This window comes from Panthera pardus, unplaced genomic scaffold, assembly GCF_024362965.1.
Source record: "Panthera pardus isolate Hobbes unplaced genomic scaffold, ASM2436296v1 HiC_scaffold_17, whole genome shotgun sequence".
Classification (NCBI taxonomy): domain Eukaryota; kingdom Metazoa; phylum Chordata; class Mammalia; order Carnivora; family Felidae; genus Panthera; species Panthera pardus.
The window spans coordinates 98624902-98640378 of NW_026526732.1; the positions used below are offsets into that span (position 1 = coordinate 98624902).

At 34.9% G+C, this 15477-nt stretch overlaps 1 protein-coding gene across 2 annotated transcripts in view; it reads right to left on the reverse strand.

The window, feature by feature from the left end:
- HCRTR2 (hypocretin receptor 2) overlaps positions 1–15477 on the reverse strand; it is a 111963-nt gene that overhangs the window by 31516 nt on the left and 64970 nt on the right. For both annotated transcript variants that reach the window (XM_019457453.2, XM_019457452.2), the window contains exons 2-3: positions 10787–10965; positions 5014–5257 (exon numbers count right to left, since the gene is read on the reverse strand). In XM_019457453.2, coding sequence (XP_019312998.1) covers positions 5014–5257; positions 10787–10965 — 423 coding nt within the window. The remainder of the gene's footprint in view (positions 1–5013; positions 5258–10786; positions 10966–15477) is intronic.

Below are 15477 nucleotides of genomic sequence, written 5' to 3' on the forward strand. Positions count from 1 at the left end.
CAGATGGGAGAGAAACCTCATTCTGTAGTGGGTATATTTATAAATAGTTGGTAAAATATGTAATTGGCTGGTAAATGCATAGTATGATAATGAACACCCACACAGAGAAAAGTTGATCAGGTGAAATTACACTTGCCAGCTGGGAGTGATTGTTTTAATAAAAAGATTATTATAGATAATTGGGGAAACATGGTAGTCTTAACATTCTTCATTCCATACTTAGGGTCTAAGCTAATTGAAAACTTATAAATGCCATTGGAATTTTAAGTTGAATGTGTTGAAACTTTCTCTGAAGTCTCTCTGCACTTGATGAACAATGTCTTCTATGTATTGAAGACATTTATATATAACCTAGAATGTAGTTACATGAAATTTGTTGCACTCAAGCACTCATATTATAAAACAACATCTTAAAGATTGGCAACCATTCAAAATGAGTGTCTCTCCTCAAATAATAAATAGGTACAATCTGAATAAATTCTTGCATATATATCAAACCAATAATTACGGAGAAAATGTGGATCTTTATTTAGTCCCCAAAATCAGAGATCAAAGAATAATGTCCTATGTTAACAAGGCAAGACTTAATCTCAGTGAGTTAAGGTGTATTATTGAGCCAACATGCTAATCTAATTATCTATAATCTACAATGTTATACCTATCAGGGACTCAATGGACCAATAGATTAAAGTTCCCAAATATTCCATATAGACTGTCTTTTCAAAGTTTATGAATCCATAAAGTTTACTTGAATCTTTATTATCTTCTCTCTAATAAAATGTTATATGTATGTGTGTGTGTGTGTGTGTGTGTATATACACACACACATATATGTATATAAAGAGAGAGAGAAAAAAAAGAGAGAGAACATATATGTATACTGAAATTTAACATATATATTTTTTCAAAATCTTACAATAGGCAAGGTGCTATAATTAGTTTGACTGTAAAGAAGGACTCCATTATTATTTTCTTTCAGACCACCAAACAAGAATTTGGCAGTGAGATCCAAGAAAAGAGAAATTATGAATCCCCCAAGGTCTACAAAATGTTTGGCAAACAAGACATACTCATTAAGTGTTGGATGAATGGTGAGACAATTATATCTTTGAGTGCACAAAAGAAGTTAGTTTCCTTCCAATAGAATATGTTCTGTGAAACTGCATATACAAATCAAGCAATCAAGAAACGATGTATATAATTCTGGAATAATTTTAGAAGTGTGAATGAATGTAACATATACAAAGACATATTTTAAAGATTATTTAAATAAATATTAATATATTTGTTTCGAGTACTGAGTGTGCCTTCCAGAAGTTATGGCTTCTGGGTTATTTGTTTTGTTTTGTTTTTTTGGTACAAGCCATCGGCAATAATACATATAATGAGTTGCAGAAATAACTTACCCACAAAATATTAAATATTTATGGTAATATTTTCAGTAAGACTGAGACAGAGAGTTCTCAGTTATTCTGCACCACGAGTGACATAGCATTTGCAAGACTTTCCTAAAAGTGATTTGATAGATATGAATCAAGTGATCACACTGTTCACTGGCTCTTTCTATGCCGTAATATATTGGTGTAGGACAATTATGATATCACTGTCTGCTTTTATACCTATGTTATTGATTAAACTTTGGATAAAAAAAGAAAAACAGTTCACAAATTAATCTAAAATAGAAGATATTTCATAACAATTTTTTTAAATTGGACTAAATGTTTTCAGACTTTAAAGATGTTTGAACTTTAGAGAGCCAACACTATAAAATATAATTTCCTATAGTCTTTTTAGCCGGCTATTATCACACATGTGTCTGAGTTTTAACATTTTAAGTTGACCATGGACTTCTAAAGAGCCTATATAAAGAGGTCATGCTATGTAAAAATTATTATAGGGAAAGAGATGTCTAATGGTCAAAATGATAAGAGCTCACTTTGATTCTTTCATATTCTTCTTGAAAACACTAAGTGATTTAAAATTTCATTTAATATTCAAAAGGTTAATTTCATAAATTTTATTTTTTGATTTTGTGGATGGTAAACTCAATTTTGTATGGCTTAACTTAAGCCTTTATAATCATGTTAAGTAATTGTGGACTAATATAAAATCATTTTTCAAATAGTTTCCCTAAATTACTTCTGAAGGCTTTTAGAATTTTAAATATTCAATAGCAGTTGCTGTTTTTTAGTAAAATGTCTCTGCTAGCGCTAGATAATAAACACTAAAGGTTGAAATGAGTTTTAGATATTTATATTTTTTACTCAAAGTAATTATAAAGTGATGTGGCTATTTATTTAATCAGAATTAATGACAGGATTCCCTAGCTCCAGAATCTTTATGTCAATGAAAGTGAATGCTGCTTGATTATTCAGAGCAACATTAAAAAAAGAAATAAAATCTTACCAAAGCAGTCTACAAATGTATAAACTAATTACTAAAATATTTTAGAGAAAATACTACTGACACGTTAGATTAAAGGTAGGTATTTTAATCTTTGTGCCATTTTCACAAGCTTAAAGAATCCAACTTTTGAGTTGGAAGCTTAAATTTACATGTACTTCTTTGCTTCATAATCTGCAAATAATTTATGGCTCAATTTCTTCATTAATTAACAAAAGCATTCTGATCAAGAGATCTTAGACTGATTTCCAAATATAACTCATTGTATAAAAATTGCCTCAGAGACATGTCACAATTGGTCACCAAACCAGTCTTTCCAAACTCAGTTCTTTAGACTGTATACCCTTACATTGCAGAAACTACAGGTCCAATACCCTCTTTTCTTCTTTCAGGGATAGTTCTCATTGTGTGGGTTTTCTCCCTTCCGGGACACCCTTTCCCATTTTCCCTGTTTGGAGAATCTCTCCTCCAATTCTTCACTGAAATGTTAGCGGCTCCTTTGTAAACATTTGTTCAAATGGCCAGGGCTGAGTCTGTTCTCTCATTTGGGTTCCTAGCACTTTGTATACAAGTATATTGAAATACTAATTACATTATAAACATTTGTTTGTTTGGTTTTCAGTCTCATTCCCTGCAATGTGTTCCCATAGGCAGTCTATTTCTCTCCAGGCTGGCATAATTCCTGGCATATCCTAAGTACTCAAGATGTTGTTTGAACATTAAATAAATGGGACTTAAGACTTCAAAGAAATAGACTTACCCTTTTGGAATTTTCCATTCATTTTGTTTTTGTCTGCATCGTTAATAAGGAAATTTGGGGGAAAATGAAGATGATCCAGAGAAAATATAGCAAATGAATTACAATGTTAGAAAGGAAGGGAAAACCTCAATTTCAAAAATGGCTAGTTAATATTTGGGACAATAGACACCACAGACTGTGCAATTTTAGTTACTATGGGTCTTTGGATAATAGATGAAAAGTAATCCCAGTGCCTTTTAATTTTTATCCTGTTAGAGTGAAAGCATATGCCTAAATTTTTAGTTCCTGACTTTTTTCTTTTCAGTGTTCCAATCAAAGTATTAAGGTAGGAAATAATATAAATTCAAAGATTCAAATACTTTAAAATACCAGACCCATAAGCAATCCATGGGGTACACTGTTTTCGTTGATACATTTTCTAATATACATAAATGTACATCTGTCTAATAAACAAATTCCTTCCTAATGTTTAAACTTCCTAAGTATGGGCCATTGTTATATACTTACCCAGAAGATAACAGATTGTTTTCCTCAAATTTAATGTAATAATTTTGTAACTAGTACATGCTATACTAAAATGCAGTATTGTTTGATCTCCTTGCTGTGTCCAGGTTTGTGCCATCATCAGGTATTGATAGAAGTGTTTCCACTATTACAGAAAAACCTTAAAGGCTCTCACTGAGAGTTTTGAACCAAAAGAATATAAGGCCTTCAAACTTCTGCTTGTTTAAAGTTAACTGCCACACATATCAGATTGGGGTGCCTGGGTGGCTCAGTCAGTTAAGCATCCGACTTCGGCTCAGGTCATGATCTCACAGTTTACGGGTTTGAGCCCCAGGTTAGGTAGGCTCTGTGCTGACAGCTCAGAGCCTGGAACCTGTTTCAGATTCTGTGTCTCCCTCTCTCTCTGCCCCTCCCCTGCTCATGCTCTGTTTCTCTCTGTCAAAAATTAATAAAATTTTTTTTAAAAATTATAAATTTAACTGCCATATATATCAGATTGGAAACCAAAAGGATTCATAATTAATTTTTTTAAAATGTTTCTTTTGAGAGAGAAAGGGGTTGTGCACATGTGCATGTGTGCACACAAACAGGGGAGGGGCAGAGAGAGAGGGAGGGAGAGAATCCCAAGCAGGCTCTGCACTGTCAGCACAGAGCTCCACGCAGGACTCAATACCTCAAACTGTGAGATCATGATCTGAGCTAAAATCAAGAAACGAACGCTTAACCAACTGAGTTACCCAGGTGCCCACATAATTAATATAATTCTTAAATCAGAAAACATTATGTGATAATTTATCAGTTTAATATTTTATGAATAAACACAGCAAATTTAGATAATTTGACTTAGAGAAGAGCGTAAGTCTATATACTCAACTCCAGTCACGTTTCCAGGCAGGACATGGTTTTAAAATGAAAATTCCCAGTTGTATCTGAAGCCCATTAAAGAACTTGGCACTTGAGGCAATATAACATTGTACTATCTTGTAAAATGTTAATCACTCTGGAATATGTATTTGGATTGTATAAATGAGTTTTTATTGTTTTAGAGAATTTAAGAAAAGCTGGCATAATTAAATATAAATTTTAGGGAAAGTCCTTCCATTCATTCTCTACCCGTAAAATATGAAAACTAGATAACCGTGCATCAACGTTTCCAAAAGACAGAGGTAGGTGGAGTTATTCTGTGAAACTGTTTTGGGTTTCTACTTGGGTTTCGTGCTTTTGCAATACTTTATTAACAGATGCCAATAAAACATACAAGGCCAGCTTCACAATGACTATGCGAATCAAAATTTTAGTTTTCAGCTGTCATATAAATGTCAGCCTGTGGCCCATAATGTACTTACCGCCCCAGCGCTCATCACACACAGTAAAGAGAGTGGTTTTATTGGCTAAGCCAGGGAGCATGGTGCTGCATTCCATGACTATGGCCTGAGGAATCATTATAATGCAGGAGACAATCCAGATGATGACAATGCTATTCCTGGCCCTCTTGGCTGTGCTCTTAAACATCAAAGGGTGACAGATTGCATACCATCGATCCAAGGCAATGCAGCTCAGTGTGAGAACAGACACAGACACTGACACGGTCTAGAGAGAGAAAGAACACAGGACAAGAGAGGCACTTGGTGTTAAATGGATCCATTCTTTGTATCCTTATCACATTAGAAAGGGCCGTGCAGTTAATCAGACTCAAAGTGGTGACAAAATATTTCATGCAAGTTTTTTCCCTAAAAAATATAATAGTACTATATAAAATGTATCAGAGAGAAAAACATATTTCCTGTGAAACATGAAAAAGGTGATATGAAAAGGCTGCAATCATTTTATGCTAAATGTTTTAATTTGTAATATGGCATTCTTTGAGTAATTACTGTCATCATTTTATCTTGCAACTTTGCATTGGCAGGGGAAAAATACTTTTGAAAAACAAAATAGAACATATATGTTTAGTTTGAACTAGAAAACTCTCACTTATAGAGACAATGACATGTTTAGCTTTTAAAATATATAGAAATCTGATTGCAATTGCATTTAACTAGGATTTTTAAAATTATGGATGCTGTAGTACATATTTTCAAATAACAAAGGCTATTTGTGCATTGGTTCATTTCTAGCATGTTGCATGCAAAGGCAAGAGTTATGTTTGAAGAGAATCCTGTATGGGTCTCCTCACCATTATTCTCTTATTGGTGGTATAAGCAACCGGCCTCTCAAACTCAAATAGGTTCACCTAGTCCAGATTTCCATATAATTAACACCACTACAAGTGATGCTTAAAAAAAATTTTTTTTAACATTTATTCATTTTTGAGAGACAGAGACAGAGTGTGAGTGGGGGAGGTGCAGAGTCACAACCCAAAGCAGACTCCATCAGCACAGAGTACTGTATTTACTGGTGCATAATGCATACTAGCATTCCATTAACAACACTTTCTTGGCAGGAGGTATAAAATTGCATCTTACCGTAAGTGATTACAAATGAGAGTTGTGTTGCTACCTTCACTTCTAGGAGGGCACATCTGGGTACTTTTTTCATTTAGACTTTGATATTAGATTAAATCAACCTGATAGCAAATCATTTGAGAATGAATCCATTGAAGATTATAAATGTTGGAAAGGAAGTGAGATAAGATGATGTGAACTTCCACTGTTAAGTGCTTGATCTTTCACCCATACTATGGGTACCCTGTGGTCAGGGCAATGCTGGAGACTTGCTTTCGTAGATAATGAATCTGTTCCATGCTAGCATATAATTATGACAAAAAGACATCAGAGATCCATGGCAAGTAGAAGTGGAAATTTGGGGGCGCCTGGCTGGTTCAGTCGGTAGAGCATGTGACTCTTGATCTCAAGGTTGTGATTCGAGCCCCATATTGGGTATGGAGATTACTTTAAAATTTTTAAAAATTAAAAAAAAAAAGACTTGGAAACTTTGCCACACTGCAGATTTGGATACAGGAGCTAATAGACTGGAAAGTAGAAAAGTGTGACAAAGAGATTGGGGGAGACTATCCCACCACCCACCACTTCCATTTCAGTTGGCTTTGTTCTTTTCCTGACATGTCCTGTGCAGACCTTCTTCTGCAGTTAAAAAAAAAAAAAGTCACTCTGAAAAAGTAGTCAACTGCTCCTGTAAGTGTGAGAATTAAATATGTTATAATTCTCTAAGAAATCTATGCTAATTATTCACTAAATAGCCCAGTAAATGTTAATGGTCTTGGATTTATAGAATTATTAAAGATACAAAAGGGTTACTTGAATTATTCAGCTAAGCTTTATTACATTTGTGAGCTTTTTAAGATTTTTGTGCATTTTCCGAAGTGTTATTGTTTATTGGTCATAAGCCTAAAGGTTGTATTGTATTATACTGTATTCTAATTAGAAGAAAAATAACATGTAAGTCATAGAAAATTAGTGTATATATATATCCAAAGAATCTTAAACTGAATGACTGAATAACCTTAAAATCTGGCTGGATGTTTTTTGTAATATGTTTTTAAACTTTAAGTAGGATGCAAGTTTCATGTAAAGGACAAAGCCATCAGTTTCAGTATATCACAACTAAGGAAAAACAACTACTCAAGACTGAATGAATGGCTTATTGCTCATTGATACTATTCATACCATTTGGGGAAATTCTATGGAAAATGGGAAATAAATGCTGAGAAAATTTGGAGATAGTAGTTTTACCAGTACACCAATATTTTTGTGCATTTATAACTTTTCATAAAGAACCAATGCTGAATGAGGTAATAAATGGATATATCTATCTATCTATAACTATATAGCTTTATATATATATATATATATATATATATATATATATATATATATATATATATATATATAGTTTTTTTACCTGATTCAGATTTTGTGGTTACCCAGTGGTTTTCCCTTGGCCTATAGAGGAGAGAATAAGCTGAGGTCTTGACTAGACTGGGCAGTGTTGATAGAGAAGCAGACAGATTCTCTCAGGAAATGAAAATGTTCCATCACTGTAGGATTTGCTAATAAATTGTGCTGTATGAAATAGTACTGTCAATAACTTTATAAGAGACCCATGCCCTGCATCACTCACTGGGTACACACTGCATCCAATTTGTTCTTTCATGTTCACAGAGGAGTCTGAAATACCTGGTCTATAAGAAGTTATCGCTGTGTATTAGAGAAGGACTGTACCAACTATAGGGTGACATATCCCTCTCTTATCATTCCAGTGTTTGCTCAGGAATCTTCTGGTTTGCAGAGAAAGCATGAAATTTTCTCACTCATCCAAAAGAAGATTCTGGACCAGTGAAGCCATCTTGAAACTTAAGAGAACCCCTCAAATTTTTCCCTGGGTGGTTATTAAAACCAAAAGATGGTAAAATATTATAATTCTGTGCTATTTATAATCTCCCCCAGCGTCTTCATGCAAAACCATATGACCCCTTTATTACTGTTTTCTTCTCCCAATGAGGATATTTTTCTCTGTTGCTCAATGTACTATTAATCTCAAAACAAGCAAACAAAAAATACTGAATTTTATTTTTGTGACCCATTCATGGTTTTCATCTGACAGACACAAATTAACCTTATAGCTAATGTTTGCAGTAAAGTTTATAATGTCCATGGCATTTTACACTTACTATTCTATCAGTGGTGTCTGTCTAAGAAATTATCACTTCTTGTAAGTTTACTATAGAACTATTGAGCTAAATATCTCTTCCTAATACTTAAGATCCAAAAGCCTTATCAATATGTTTTCTAGCAATGGGCTGTTTGTGATCTCCCCCAACTTTTGTTCTTATTAAAACTTTATTTTGGGGATACTTTTAAGATCACATAAAAATTGAGGAGAAGTTACAGAGATTTCCCATTTACTCCCTGTCTCTCTCAATATAACCATCACCCCACCAGAGTGGTACACTGTTACAATTGATGAACCTACACTGACACATCATAATCACTGAAAGTCCATAGTTTACATTATGGTTCAATCTTGGTGCTAAACATTCTATGTGTTTTGAAATATGTATAATGACATATATCCACCATTTTATTATCATTATTTTCTGTGCTCATTCCTTCCCACCTCTGGCAACCATTTATCTTTTTATCGTCTCTCTAGTTTTGCCTTTTCCAGAATGTCATATTATCGAAATCATACAATGTATAGCCTTCTCAGATTGGCTTCTTTCACTTAATAATAAGCATTTAAGTTTCTTCTTTCTTCCATGTCTTTGCATGGCTTAATAGTTCATTTCATTGTAGTACTACATAATATTCTATTGTCTGGATGTACCACAGTTTATCCATTTACCTACTGAAGGACATCTTGGTTGCATCCAAGTTTTGGTGATTATGAAGAAAGCTGCTATAAACATTTGCATGCAAGTTTTTGGGTAAACATAAGTTTTCAACTCCTTTGGGTAAATACCAAGGAATGCAACTGCTGGGTTATATGAAGAGATATTTAGTTTTACAAGAAACAAGCAGAGTGTGTTTCAAAGTGCCTGTACGTCGACCGTAAATGAGAATTCCTATTGTTCCACATTCTCACCAGCATTTGGTGCTGTCTGTGTTCCAGAATTTGGCCATACTAAGAGGTGTATAGTGGTATTTCATTGTTGTTTTAATTTGCATTTTGCCGATGATATAGGATAAAGAGCATCTTGTCATAGCTTCTTTGCCACCTGTATATCATAATTAGTGAGGTGTTTCTGGCCCATTTTTTAATTGGGTTATTTGTTTCCTTACTGTTGAGTTTTCAGAGTTCTGTGTATATTTTGGGTATCAATCCTTTATTATATGCATCTTTTTGAAAATATTTTCTCCAGGTCTGTGGCTTGTCTTCCCTTTCTCTTGTCATTGTCTTTCACAGAGCATAAGTTTTTAATATTAGTGAAGTCAACTTATCAATTATTCCTTTCAGGATCATACCTTTGGTATTGCACCTAAAAAGTCATCAACATACTCAAGATCATCTAGGCTTTTTCTATCTTATCTTCTAGGAGTTTTATACTTTTACATGTTATATTCAGGTCTGTAATCCATTCTGAGTTAATTTTTGTGAAGTGTCTGGATTTTTTTTTTTGCATGTCCAATTGTCCTACCTGCACCAATATTTCATTACTGGGAGTATATTTTCATCCCTTCCAAATAATGTGATCACCATCTGGGAGACTGGATGGAGTAGGGACTGAGGGGTAAGGGATGGTTACAAGAAGATAAGCGGAGAATTGCCATGATCTCATTCACTTTCTGATTGCTAAAGGGAATCCACCTCTTTAAGGGCTGTGGCTGTGGCCATATTTTTAGAACTGTCAGAATACCCATCACAAAATTATTCTCTGAAAGTGTTTATTCTCAATTTATTCTAGGGCAATTCATTGTAGAAAAACTACTTCCACACAGAACAATAAAATGTCTAATGATGATGATGATGATGATGATAACTGATGTTTATTGAGAACATACTATATTTTTGTAAGATCATTCTCTTCCAGAGGGAAATCACTATTCCATGTAATTTATATAAATTATCTTAGTAAAATTTCATCACAACCATAGGAGTGAGCTATAATAAAAATTATTATCCTTTTATAATAAGTGAATCACAAAGAGCTTATGTATTTGGATCAAGAGCATACACTAAGTAAATAGCAGAATAGAGATTCCAAACCTGGTAGTTTGATTCAGAACCAACACTGAAATATATTCACTGTACTAATTTGATCACAGAACTTTAATTTCTCATTGTGAAACAAAATCACTTAACAAAAATAAAAATAAACAGACCTTGCTTATTTGAGCTAGGAGAGGCTCAATCATTAATTTGTTCAATTTCCTTATTTTACAATGGGAAAATTAGAGATCAAAGAAATAAGAGGTTTTCTCAGCATCTAATGATGACTTGAGGATTCTACTGTTTTATTTTTTCACCCAGAACTTATTTACCCAGAAAGTATCAAGTATTATTTTTTAAGTTTGTTAATTTCTTAAGCAAGTATATTTCTCTTAGGTCACTAGTTAATTTACCAGAAGACCATAACTGAAAATACTTCTAATACTTAACTGAAAATACTTTTTCAGTAGCTTCTGTGTTTGAATAGATAGAAGTGTGGAAAAAAATTACCTGTAAATAAGGAATAACTTTACAGAGGGACTGTCCAAAGAACCAGGTCTCGGTGATATCCACGACCAATGTGGCTGGGAGGCAGGTAATGGTCACGAGCACATCAGCCAGAGAAAGGTTGACTATGAAGTAGTTGGTTACTGTCCTCATGTGATGGTTTTTCCACACTGCCACACAAACTAATTTGGACAAAAAAAAAAAAAGAATTGTTACCGTTAAGGACTAAATATTTTTGTCCCCACAAAATTCCTACGTTGAAATCCTAACACGTTGTGTGATGGTGTTAGGAAATGGGCCTTCAGGAGATGAATAGATCATGGTGGCAGAGCCCTCAATAATGGGATTAGTGCCTTATAAAAGGGACCCCAGAGACATTCCTTGCCCCTACCACCATATGAGGACACAGTGAAAAGCTGTTGTCTATGAACCAGGAGATTGGCCCTTACCAGACATTAAATCTGCTACAGCTTTGATCTTGGACTTCTCAGATTTCAGAACTGTGAGAAATAAATGTATGTGGTTCATAAGCCATCTAGTTTATGGTATTCTGTTACAGCAGCCCAAAAAGACTAAGACAGTAATAATACAAAGAAAATAGGTACTGATGAGGAAATACTGCCAAGCTGATTAATACTCCTGTAAGGTCCACAAATAAACATTGAAAAGGGAATGTACTATTTTCATTGAATCAGTCAACTTAATGTGAATTCTGAATCCATGCTTAAAATCAGTTCATTTGTTTCTCAATGGATCATAATACTACATTCATTCTTACTTGATTTTGAATCACGATTCCCAGAAGTTAAAGAACAATCTTTGATTCTTCTTTCTATTCCCTTAGTGCTCAGCATGTAGTAGAGACTCAAGAAATATTTACCGAAGTGAGATGAATTAGGAGCTAGCCATTTTGAATGAACTATAGTGTTTGCCTCAGCCATGACATTTATCCTATCTGCTCCCAAACTCTGCATTTAGAACTTTTAATAGATGAAGAGGTTTAAGAGACAAAAGCCAACAATTATTCAACCCCTATTATTGGCAAACAACGAGCTATATGGTTCATATATAAAAGGCTTAGGTCATTTAATCTTGACAATCACAAGGGAAGACATTGTTACCATCATTTTTTACATGAAGCAATTGAGACACAGGGAATTTGTGGAGCTCGGTTAGGGACAAATGGATCATAAAGCACAGAACTACAACTGCAGCTGGGATTCAACACCAAGTGAGGAATCTTGGTCTTTTCACCATGCCTTTTTCTTTATTTGTAAAAAATGAATGGGTTATAGCGAAGTACATATAACTTCCAGAGACTCAATCCTCTTTCCTTGCTGTTACTCTTGATGGCTTCTAAACATCACCTCCAATCAAACACATTTTTCAATACTCTCAGAGTCGAGCCATCCTCATTGCCTTTCATTGTATCTTCATTTTTAAAAGCTGTTCTTATCTTATTCAGTTGCTCTTTATGAAAAGAACATCCAGTTCCTCAATTCTCTGTCCTCCTCTGTGTGGTGTATCCAAAAGTTACATAACCACTGACTCAAGAACTATATAGGTGTAAGCACTGCTACCCACATCTATTGACGGTTTGCTTCACTAAAAGTAACTGAATTTGCCTTGGGTATCATTAAACTGTCAGAGCTGTCACCTATGCATCCAAATGATGCAGTGATTAGTAACCTTATGTAGTGAATAAATAAAAGCACATTTTGTTAAATTTAAGTCACTAAATAAGGATTTCTTTTGGACAATTTTATACCATTTATTAAGAGTTTCATATGCTGAAAATGTTTTCAGTCGCTCCTGAAGCTTAAATTACCTTTAAGTCACCAACAGATGCTAAGTTAATAAAATACCTGAATTCCTGAGGACTGAATTTTGAAAACTTCACATCTTTCTCTAATTCCAGTATACTAGTATCCAAAAATCCAGATGAATTTTATTAAGGTAAACTGTAGTCATTATTATTTGAAAGTGATACAACTGAATTATTTTTTCCCCAGAAACACTTGAAGACATACAAACATACACACACATACACAAAGGCACACTAGTATTTGAGTAACGTGTTATCATAACTTGTTATAAGGAAATTGTTATAAGTATCACACTGTTAATACTTGGTCAAGAAATGACTCAAATGGTTCAATTTTGGATCTAGGAAAGAAAATAAGACTTAAAAAATACAACCAGTTCTAGATTTACTCCCAAGTATCCATATTTTGAAGGTAAGACAAAGATGGAAAGACAGTATTGATGAATTATGACCAGCCAATATGAGAAAAGTATATTTTCAGCTGGTATCATTTTTTCAGCCATTGAATATTCCTTATGCTTTTCCTTTTATTCCCATGACTTACTCATTCCATAACTCGAGGCCTGTTATATCTTATAAGGGGTTAATATCTAAAATATATAAAGAACTTATACAACTCATCACCAAAACAATAAACAATCTAATTAAAAAATGGGCAGAATACCTGAATAGATACATACAAATGGCCAAAAGACACATGAAAAGACGCTCAACATCACTAATTGTCAGTGAAATAAAAAGAACAACCACAGTGAGATATTGTCTTATACCTGTTAGAATGGCTAAAGTAAAAAATGCAAGAGGTAGAGGTTGGAAGATGACAGTGGAGTAGGAGGATCCTAGGCTCACTTTGTCCCACAAATACAACTAGATAATTATCAAATCATCCTACATATCCCATAAATCAACCTAAAGACTTGAGGAACAAACTCCCTAACTAAAGGTAGGGAAGAGGCCACATCAAAGAAGATAGGAAATGCAGAGATGCAGTTTCGGAGAGAAATACATCATGGTAGTTGTGCTGGGGAGAGAGCCACAGCCACAAAGGGCTACAGACAAACTAGCACACAGGGGAGTGTATGTGGAAAACAATCTCGCACAGAAATTGGGTTGGAAAGCAAGAGAAACTGGATTTTGTTAGTTCTTGCAAACAACAGGGCTTAAAGTCTGAAGTTTTAAGGGCAGGACATTTGACTAAGATACAGCCAAGAGGACATTGGGGCTGCTCTTGGAGAAAAGCAAGGGCAAATAGCCTGTGGACATACAGCATGGAAAGAGCAATCTGAAGAGTGTCTGGGGCACATATTGGGGAGGTCATTCACTCACCTCAGAGCATGTCCCAGAGGCAGTGTTAATGGAAAGACCTCTCTGGGAATAGAGGAACTGGCCAGGGCCTTTCCCTTACCCATACTTCAGCAAAAGTACAGGGTTACACTTACTTTACAGGGAACCAGTGCAATGTCTACATTCACTACCTAACTTGCTTATGCTAAGACCCACCACACTCCAGTGGAAATGCCCCTCCCAATCATGCTTGCCTCAGACCCATTGTAGTAGTTCTCCTCCCCCAGAAGACTGGCTCACACTACATCTCCCAACGTAGGAGTTTTGCAGAGCCTCAGTTCCAGATGCCACAGTGATAGGTCTCATTTCACAAACAGACCAGAGCACACCTGATTAAAACATGCCACATTCAGGCCAGGTACCAAGCCCTGTCCTTAATGGGCAAAGAGAACCTTTGCAGATGATAGGCCTGAAGGACCAGGCAGCCAGGACAAAATAGCAGAGCACAAGCAGCACAGAATGGAGACACTCCTGGAAGTACTAGGCCTTAGAGAACAGGGGACATTACACAGCATGGCACCACATGATCTCTTTTTCATAAGGGCATTACCTTCAAGAATTGGAGATGTAGCTGACTTTTCTAACACAGAGAAAAGGGCACAGAGACTTAGACAAAATGGGAATACAGAGAAGTGTATCCCAAATTAAAGAATAGGACAAGGCCACAGCTGGAGATCTTAGCAAAACAGAAACAAGTAACATGCCTGATAGAGAACATAAAGTAATGATCACAGGATGCTCATTGAACTCACTGAATAGCTGAAAACTTCCCTAATCTTGGGGAAGAATAGATATCCATATCTGGGAGGCACAAAGAACTCCCATCAAAATCAACAAGAGCCAATCCACACCAAGACAGACGGCAATTAAATTGGCAAAATACAGTGATAAAAAATTTCAAAGCAGCAAGACAAAAAGAAGTCAGCAACTTTCAAGAGAAAACCCAGAAGGCTAGCAGAGGATTTTCTTTTTTTTTTCTTTTTTTTTTTGATTTTTAAGCTTAACTCACTATATATATATATATATATATATATATATATATATATATATATATATAAAATATACACACACACACACATACACACACACACACACACACACACACACATATATATATATATATATATATATATATATATATATATATATATAATTTATTGTCAAATTGGTTTCCATACAACGCCCAGTGCTCATCCCAACAGGTGCCCTCCTCAGTGTCCACCAACCACTTTCCCCTTTCCCCCATCTCCCATCAACCCTCAGTTTGTTCTCAGTATTTAAGAGTCTCTTATGGTTTGCCTCCTTCCTTCTCTGTAACTATTTTCCCCCTTCCCCTCCCCCATGGTCTTCTGATAAATTTCTCAGGATCCACATATGAGTGAAAACATGGTATCTGTCTTTCTTTGCCTGACTTATTTCACTTGGCATAATACTCTCCACTTCCATCCATGTTGCTACAAATGGCCAGATTTCATTCTTTCTCATTGCCAAGTAGTATTCCATTGTATATATAAATCACATCTTC